The sequence below is a fragment of the Plasmodium cynomolgi genome, chromosome 7, assembly GCF_000321355.1.
Source record: "Plasmodium cynomolgi strain B DNA, chromosome 7, whole genome shotgun sequence".
NCBI lineage: Eukaryota > Apicomplexa > Aconoidasida > Haemosporida > Plasmodiidae > Plasmodium > Plasmodium cynomolgi.
The window spans coordinates 43,979-53,686 of record NC_020400.1 but is presented as its reverse complement, the minus strand read 5'-3'; the positions used below and the strand labels follow the sequence as shown (position 1 = coordinate 53,686).

General features: G+C 32.7%; 3 protein-coding genes across 3 annotated transcripts; 2 read left to right on the top strand and 1 right to left on the bottom strand.

Moving 5' to 3' along the window:
• Positions 1–2,701: 2,701 nt before the first annotated feature.
• Positions 2,702–4,942, top strand: PCYB_071100 (small GTPase Rab7; the record flags this gene model as incomplete). Its single annotated transcript, XM_004221507.1, has 6 exons — positions 2,702–2,835; positions 3,788–3,855; positions 3,957–4,015; positions 4,241–4,387; positions 4,569–4,643; positions 4,790–4,942. Exons 1-6 carry the CDS (start codon positions 2,783–2,785, stop codon positions 4,940–4,942), a joined length of 555 nt encoding a protein of 184 aa, XP_004221555.1. The 5' UTR covers positions 2,702–2,782.
• A 2,755-nt stretch (positions 4,943–7,697) lies between these two features.
• PCYB_071090 (RER1 protein) lies at positions 7,698–8,318 on the top strand (the record flags this gene model as incomplete). Its single annotated transcript, XM_004221506.1, has 1 exon — positions 7,698–8,318. A coding segment is annotated over one exon (618 nt), but the record flags the coding sequence as incomplete, so codon positions are not given.
• A 1,037-nt stretch (positions 8,319–9,355) lies between these two features.
• Positions 9,356–9,610, bottom strand: PCYB_071080 (hypothetical protein; the record flags this gene model as incomplete). The annotated part of the gene is made up of 1 exon (XM_004221505.1): positions 9,356–9,610. A coding segment is annotated over one exon (255 nt), but the record flags the coding sequence as incomplete, so codon positions are not given.
• Between the last annotated feature and the right edge of the window lie 98 nt (positions 9,611–9,708).

Here is a 9,708-nt window from a genome sequence, read left to right as displayed (position 1 = left end):
TTTTATCGGCTTTGTTTCCATTTGTTAGTTATGCTTTGACTTGTTGGTTATGCTTTGACTTGTTGGTTATGCTTTGACTTGTTGGTTATGCTTTGACTTGTTGGTTATGCTTTGACTTGTTTGCCATGCTTTGACTTGTTAGCCATGCTTTGACTTGTTTGCCATGCTTTTACTTGTTGGTCATGCTTTTACTTGTTGATCATGCTTTTACTTGTTGGTTACATTTTTATTTGTTTGTTTTTTTTCACTTGGTTTTTTTTCATTTCGTTCGTTTCACTTCACTTCGTTTATTTTATTTTTTCCTTTCGCGAAAAAATTGTGAAACAACCTTCAGAAGGAAAATAAAGAAATACCTCCCCCTCCAAAAAAAAGCAAAGCACACAAGTGAGGTTTATGCGGAAGCGAAATGTAAAATAGCATTTTTACTTTTGTTTCGTTGCGCATGTGCATTAGCAATAGAACGAATTATATTTTTAACCTCTTCCGTAGTTTACATGTATGCCCGTGTATACATAAGTATGCGCATATGCACATGAAAATGTGCGCATTTAATCAAGCACACATGTTTTGGATTCACACGTATGCAAAACACATGCATGTGTATGTATTATGTATGTGATATATACATACATATATATATTACTTTATGAGCACGTATTGCCATCCTAGGACATGCTTGACAATGTACCCCTTTTTAATGACAATAAAAATGTTAGAATGATGATAAGTTTTGCTTTTATTTTGCTTTAAAAGAACAAACACGAAAAATGCCATTTCGCAGTATCGCAGTAGGATGCCCAAACGTGATACACATAAAAGTTATGAAAAGGGAAATAAAAATAAAATTTAAATCAAAATGTTAAGCACTAAAATTCGAACGCGAAATGAGATATAATTCTGACTGTTTAACATTACTGAATTTATAATATAATCAAATTAAACTCTTTCGACTTTTTCTTTTTCTTAAGTGTGTTTATTATTTTGCCATCATTTACCAAAAATAAGTTTGACTTGTTACAAAGGAGTGAAGAAAAAAAATCGCGTAAAAAGGGAAAGAACGTCAATTACGAACTTTTTTATAAATGTGTCATTTTTTGTTAATCGCGCTAAAATGAAATACGTATAAATACAAATAGGCGCTATTCCTTATGGAGGAAAAATTCACGAAGGAACGTATAAGCAAAAGTATGTACACACAAACGCACACACGTGTAAGCACACATACATGCGCGCCTCCAAGTGGTATATGGCCTGTAAATTTCCCCTCAATTGTTTTAATGAACACATTCTGGTAATTCTCATTTGGTAATACTGCTTATTTCGAGAGAGAAAAAAAGTTATTCCTCTATCGCATTGTAAGAAATAAGTACATACAGCGCATTAAGGCATATATTGCGTTACCGTAAGTGAGAAATGTTCGCACCATTTTGTTACACCCTAGGTGTCTTCCTTTTTTATGTCTTCATGTGAACAACTCTTGTTGAAACGAACTGAAATATATTGTGCATAAAAGAGAAGTTATGTCAATCTGGAAAATATAACCACAGGGATATGTTAAAATACATATGTATGCAATTTACAGCGGTCGGTTTTTTAATCACAGTAAATCGTCTTACACTTAATTGTTAATTCGATTGTGGCGCATGTGATCAATGCAGCTTGAATAATGCACAACTGCTCAAGGAGTGTATACTAATATGTGGATTTTTTTTTTTTTTTTTTCGTATTACTTTACACAATATTTTCCACGTCCCTATAAACGCCAAGTTTAAGTGTAGTATATGGTAGTTAAATTTCTTATTTCCATACCCAGGAGCAGTTAACTGTTGCCCAAAAAAAAAAAGAACACATCCAATTGTTACACCATTCGTGGGAAATTTAAAAAAAAACAATTCACCTTTTTGTCGAATGATTTTTAAGTGAACATACACCCAACCATTTTTCACAAGCACAGTAGTAAAATAATCCTCAAAGGAAGTGTATTTTTTGTTGCGTGCATTTTAAAAGAATGTTCACTGGTTACGGAAAAAAACAAAATGTTCATTGTGTGCTTATACACATGTGACGCATGCCCGTCCGTACAGCAACACAAGTATATTAAAAAAATATTTACATTCATACAGTTAATGTTTTTGTATGAAAGTACATTTACATGTGTGTGTACCAAAACGTATTGTTCGTTGTGACCCTTTGTATGCACGCGACCCAGCCCCTTCACATTTGCAAAATTTTGTTGGCAATATAAAGTGCTACGCGCACATGGATTGGCGTGTAGCATATAGTGCAATTTTATGTTTTTTCCTTTTCTTTTTTTTTTTTTTTTTTTACTTTCTGTGTTACAACTACTACAGAAATATTGATGTGACGGTTATTAAGCTGATCAAAATTGACAAGGAAAAAAAGATTAACCTTTGTGAATAGTTTTCATAACGTTTATGTGCCGCCATATGTATATACATGTATGGAAAAAAAATTAGTTTAATTTTTTTCTTGTATATTTTACGCAAAATTGTTCTTTTTTTTTTTTTTTTTGTTTCGTTTCATATTAACCCATACGAGAAGGAAATATCATCGAAAGTACATTTCAAAATTTACGGAAAAAAATGCGTTTTATAAACAAGTGAGCGAACTGCATAAATAAGCAAATTTATGAACAAAATTACATATGGCTTAAACACATTATACGTGCGCGTACATTCAGGTATCACAGCACTGTGACGTATACTGCTTAATCGAATTAAGAAACATAACCGCAAAGGAAGAAAACCATTAGAAGAAAATTATGTCAAATAAAAAAAGAACCATTTTAAAAGTTATCATTCTTGGGGATAGTGGGTAAACAATTAAGAAACGTAAAAAACGCCGACATTACAGCCGCGTTAAATTTTTTTTTGGGGGAAACATTGTACATAGGCATATATGCAAACGTATATGTGTATGGATATAGTTGGTGAAAAAAAAAAATTAAAGAGGACAGCCATGTTGATAGACTAAAAGATGGAACAAATGATAAAAGAGAAGCACAAAAGGAACGCGAAATGAGTAACGCACTGAAACGTGCTAATAAAAGCGAGATCAACATTATGCAATTTTTTAAGTCACACTGCGTTATGTGTATGTATGTGTAACACACCGCAGTGATGCGAAAGTGACTAGAAAATACCGATACATCAATAAGGAAAGAAGTTGAACTGATTCTTGAGTACTGTCACATGGCTTCTCGCATCGGAGGTTTGTTAAAGTTGTCTCCCAGATGCAGAAGCACATGTCTACCACTGCGCATTTGTATATACAAAAATGACGTTTAAAAGTTTTATTGCAAAATAAGATTGCGTCACGTTGTTAGCGCTATTTGGTTCAAGTGCTTTGTTATACTAAGTAGAAACGGAAATGATCGGATGGGCTATGCATCAAATGATTCACTCCAAATGGACGTATGAATAGTCGAATTAAACTTAAGCAATGCATGCGTTAAACAAATAAATGGATCCCGAAATGTTACACAGGCGTTCTATCCTTTAAGAGATAATCAAATATGAAAACGTTCAATATAGAATAACATACTATAAAAAAAAGGCTAACCTCTTTTATATTCAATAAATAAATGTAGTTTATTTTATGTACACATGCTAACCCTAAATTTAATGCTGGCTGGTGGGCGTTGCTATTTTTTTAGGACATGAATTAAATTGTTTTGGGGGAATTGTTTCACCTTTTCAATTTTTACAACTCCTTCGTGATAATACCCTTTTGCGCATTAATTTTGTCCTCTTTTTTTTTTTTGCAGTGTTGGAAAGACATCATTAATGAATCAATATGTAAATAAAAAATTTACGAATCAGTACAAGGCGACAAGTAATTAGATTAACTAAAATATATTGAAGAATTATTCTGTGAATTTTTTTTTTTTAAATTTGTACTATATTTATATAATTTTTTTTTTCCCCCCATGTTAGTTGGAGCCGACTTTTTAACGAAAGAAACCATAGTTGACAATGAACACCTAACAATGCAAGTTAAATGAAAAGGAGAGAAAAATTGCTAATAAGGCTTATGCAATATATACTTGCGCTTAGTTGCTTTATTAAGATGTAGCATTTTTTTTTTCCCCCCAGATATCGCATGAGTTATGCACATGTATATGAGAGTACATGTGCGCGATTGTACATTTATATACATGCATATATGCTTATGTGCCAAATTTTCATTCGAGTAACGTCTCTACCCACTTTCTTCCCAGATATGGGACACGGCAGGCCAAGAGCGCTTTCAAAGCCTGGGGGTAGCTTTTTACAGAGGGGCCGATTGCTGTGTGTTAGTTTTTGACTTAACGAATTACAAAACATATGAATCGTTGGAGTCGTGGAAGGACGAATTTCTTATTCAGGTACCGAATAGAGGGAGAAAGCGATAGTCAGTGTAGTGCTGTACATAAGCAGGCGTATATATATATATATATATATGTGTATGTGTATATGTGTATGTATATATGTAAGTATATATGTATGACTACAAGTACGCACGCCCGAATGTTATTTAATTTTTCCCGAATTTGTTTTTCCATGTAGGCCAGCCCAAAGGATCCAGACAATTTCCCCTTCGTCATCATTGGAAATAAAGTTGACGAGACGAATAAGAGAAAGGTAATTGATAAGAGGCGCGAGTAATAACTTTTGCGTATTGGCAGCATGTTCCTATGCTTATAGATACGCATGACCAATTGCGGTTGTAGAAACGTGTGCATTCGTTCGATCATTCGTTCATTTGTCCATTCGTTTCACCTTTACAGGTTCAATCGCTTAAAGTCCTGCAGTGGTGCAAATCGAATAACAACATTCCCTATTTTGAGACGAGCGCAAAAAACGCAATTAATGTGGATCAGGCGTTTGACGAAATTGCGAGAAAGGCCATGAAACAGGAACACCAGGAGGAACAAATGTAAGGGAACAAAATGGCATAAAAAGGGAATGTATAATAATATGCCCATTTATGCTTATATGGACGCCACGGAAAATTTGTTCCTTGGAACGTTGAAAATGGGTCTTGTACCATGCTGCTTGGCCCAACAGAACATTAATGAACCCCGACATTTGCCACATATTATGTATATTTAAAATATTATGCGCAATTTTTCCACGTTTCACTGTTTTCAGATATCTGCCTGAGACATTTGCCCTGAACAACCAGGGCGATCAAAAAATATACAAAAGTCGCTGTTGCTAAGAGTTGCCAAGAATGTGGACATGGATAACATAATTTTGTTTTTTGTTCATTGGTTTATGACCCCCATAGCTTTTTGTGGTTGATTTATGTGCATTTAGAAATATATGTGTATATGTATGTACAAACATGAGGTAGTATGCTTACAGCCTTTCCAAGCGAATAGTTATTTCCCCATTTTCGCATTATTGGGTGAATCCTTCACATACATGTTCAAAGAAAATGTATGTTTTAACGATATGTGTTTAAGGGTGGACGTGCGCATGGATGGACCTGTTTGTTGATACACAAAAATGTATTCATAATGACAGAAAGTTTGCATATTTTTGAGTGAATATCCAATGTAGGGTAGAAAAAGAGCATGCTTATATTTTGCTGTACATACGTATATGTATGTAGTAGCAAAATATACCATTCGCGTAATTTTAAGATATGCTGCACGTATACTTTTTCCTGTTTATATATTTCTCCATGCAACCTTTTGCATATCTGCACACAGTTATGCTTATGCATATGGACGGGCCACGTCTATATTTCGTTACTCTTTTTTTTTACCAAAATGTAGTTAACCTTTTTTTTATCCCACATGTTCATAATTTTAAAGAACTTTTTATGCTGAGCTATGAATACCGTATGTGTACGTCATAAAAGTTAAGAAGAACCAATTGGTGCGTAAAGGGGAAAATGGCCATAAAGGCATAAAGACATGAATACATAAATGCATAATTTCTACTACTACGCGAACAATCATTTTTTTTTTTTTTAGCACAGATTGTTTTACGTTTATAGCTTTGGTTTTGTTGATGATAAGTTTTTACTAACTTTGCGTAATGGGAAAAACGCTACATAGTGGGATGACGCTGCGTTCTTTTTTTTTACTCTGTCTCCTCTTTTAGCATAAAAAAATTCTTCGTTTTTTCTTACAGGGCGATTTTTTTTTTTTCTATCGTTCGTTTGCGCCTTCTTATTTTATGTAAATATGTTTTAATTTTAAAGGTAAAAAAAAGGCCGCTTTTAGTTTAACTCCATGTTATGAAAAAGGTTTGGTACATTGGTCCCTGCGTAAATAAGGAGTCTTTTTTTTGCTGTATGTATGCTAGTCATTTTTATATGAACTGAATGCATGTTGTATTATGTACAACCATTTGGTTAATTCTTTTTTTTTTTTTTAAGAGAGTGTAGTTATGTGGTAGAACTTTTATTAATTTTCAAAGCATTAAAATTTTTTTGGCAACTCACTTTTAAACATATCCTTTTATCTTTTTTCGTTTTTTATTTTGCAGCCTGGTTGCAAGTAAGAGGGTTGTATAATTTGTTTATTAAAATGGGTTTTATATAGGAAGTATTTATTGGCAAAAAAAAAAAAAAAAAAAATTCTCCCCCATTTATTTTTGTGGCATATAGAAAAAATTCCTTTTTTTTTTGTAGCCAAAAAACTGGTTATCGCATTTTTATATATGCATTTTTTATAAAAAAACTACTGCATTGTTAAGTGTTTTTTTTTTTTTTTAAATTATGATGAATATTGAACCGTTCACGTTCATCCATTTGGCAAAAAATGGCTATATATTTATCTTAAAAAAAGGCTTTGAAAAAATACGCTTATCTTTTTTTACGAAACGTTTGTTAATATGTGGCATAGCATATATTTGATTAGGCCATATATTTCGTACAAAAAAAAAAAAAAAAGTGCATATTGTTAAATTACTGTTTTGTATAAAAACTTCATATAATGTTGATGAAGCATGATTTTGATGACAAAATTGCTATGGTACAATTTTGTATATTTTATAAAACACGATTTTACGAAAATTGTAAAAATATACGGATGCCCGCAATCTGCTGATCGTACGAAGTTTTTCGAGTTTTATGGTACTTGCATATATATACAGGCATGCATATGAAGATATATCCAACAATTTATGCATACGTATTAAATGCGCACAAATATACGTACTCGCGCATACGTATGCATATGTTATGTTTATATGGCAACAGGCCACTTTAAGAAAATTTTTTTTTCAAGCGGAAATGTTTTTTTCAGTAAAACTTTTGAGTAAACTTTTTTCGTGAAGACCCAATAAAATGCGCATTATGTTTAAACCGTACAGGTACATTTGTGTAAATTTTATTTGTGTTATTTAAGACAGAGACGGTAATTCCTTCAAGAATTGCGAAGAATAGTTTAAAAAATAGTGAAATGCACAAATATGTTATATAAAGTACGTTATATTTGCGCATACCTCATTTGTATGTTTTTTTTTTATCGTAATAATACACAGTATAGTGTTATTTATGTGTATTTGTATATGTGTATATATGTGCAAATCTGCATATATATACACATATGTGCCCTAATATATGCTAACATACGCACGTGCATGTCCACATGTAAGAGACAGAGCCCCTTCCTGCATGAAGCATATATGTAACAGAACTGTTAATAGTAAATGTAATACAAAAGTTTAACAAGACAGGACCAAACGAGTTAAACACTAATTTAATAAACACACAACAAAAAAAAAAAAAAAGGGACGAAACAGAGCCGACGCTGCCAGATTTGTGTAAAAAAATAATCAACACGCATAATTACTATATTGATAAGACAACGCTATATGTAAAAACAAGATGGTTTGGGTTATTGGGGTTATTTAGTTTATACGTTCTTAGGGTATATTACGTGACGGGGTTTTACGTAGTGTCATATGCGCTATCCATTTTTTTACTAAACTTGTTTTTGCGTTTTTTAACCCCGCACAATATAGAAGAAATATATGAGCAGTATGAAAATGAAAATAACGGTTTATTACTCCCCATGAAACAAACGACTGAACGAAAAAATGAGAACAATCCTGATGATAAGAAAGAGTTTAGGCCATTCTTAAGAAAACTGAACGAATTCAAATTCTGGCTGTATGCCAGTAGGGCTATTTTGATATCAATATTTTGTACCTTTTTTCCATTTCTGGACATACCAGTATTTTGGCCCCTATTACTTTTTTACTTCATATGTTTATTTTTTGCAACTATGAAGCAGCAGATAAAAAATATGATCAAGTTTAAGTATTTGCCGTTTAACACAGGTAAAGCTGCTTTTTAAATTTGCAGCAAATTTGTGTCCCTACTGGAGTCGTTTGGGGCGCTATCTCTGTGTGCATAAGCACGCGGCGCGCACGTCTGTGCGCACATTTGTACATGTATATAAGTACATGCTTATAAGTACATGTTTATATGTTTATGTGTTTCTTTTTTCCCTTCCCCTCATAGCTACCAAACAGACGTACGGTTCTGTGGCTCGTGGAAATAAAATCAGCAGATAGGGTACCAAACGTGTCTAGTCTAGGTTCCCCTTTTTTTTTCAGAATCTACAATTTTTATGTAATTATTATATAGCTGCTACGCAGCCGTTATATATGTACTAATATGTACATATATATATATGTTTTTTTTTTTTTTTTTAATTCCAATCGTATTTTTAAAAAAATATTGATACAAAACAAAACTATTGCTATTCATTTAATGTTTGTTAAAACTTTTTCTTCTTCTTTGTTTCAATATACTTTACAGTAATTTCTGATCATTTTGTAAATTCAATCTTTTAAATATTAAAAACTTTGAATCAACAAATGAAATTTTTGTTTTAATGAAAATTGCACAGCAGCATATGTTGGGTGGTACCCTTTTGTGTTCGCGTAATTTACCTGTTAATTTTGTTGCTATCTATAACTGCGATGATTTCACAACTGTCATAATTTCTTGATGTAATTATGGCACATTTTAACTGCCCAAACGTGTAAGCCAACAAGAAAATGTTACTCATGATTGCTTTCTTTTTTGTTTTATTTCGTTTTTTTTTTTTTTTTTTTTGTGCGAAACTTAAGAAAAGGGAAGAACGCTCCATGATGACACTTTAACATAAGAATGGAAAAAAAATATATATACCAGATTAACAGTTGCAGTGCTGAAGATATACGACCAACGCGTGGGGCATACACGGAAACAAACTGCTTCAACGGTTGCGTTCAAAAAGTGAAAAAATGATAATAAACCGACGCAGCGAAAGAGGTAGAGGAGGTCGAAGTAAGCGCTCCTAGGCTAGCCATTCTCATGCTCGCCCCAAATTTTGCACACATTTTTACTCTTCTGCTACTTCGTCCAGTTGCTCAATCATTTCAAGATCACTCGCAGAAATATCATACTCTTTCATCAATCTCTCTGTGATAATTCTTTTTCTTCTTTGCGAGACAGTTTCATTGGGTGCTAATGTGTAAACGGAGTAAAGGAAGACGAAGATGATTAACGAATTAACAACAAAACTGGTAAAGTCTTTCTTGATGCTCACGAAGAGTTTTCCTCTGTTATATCCAAAAACGCTTAAATTTCTTTTTGGCTGTGATTAATTACTTTATAATTTGGATTTGAAAAAAAATTTGTCTCTTTTTCGTCTTTTCCTTTTTTGGAAAAATTTATAATTTAAGGCGTTGCTAC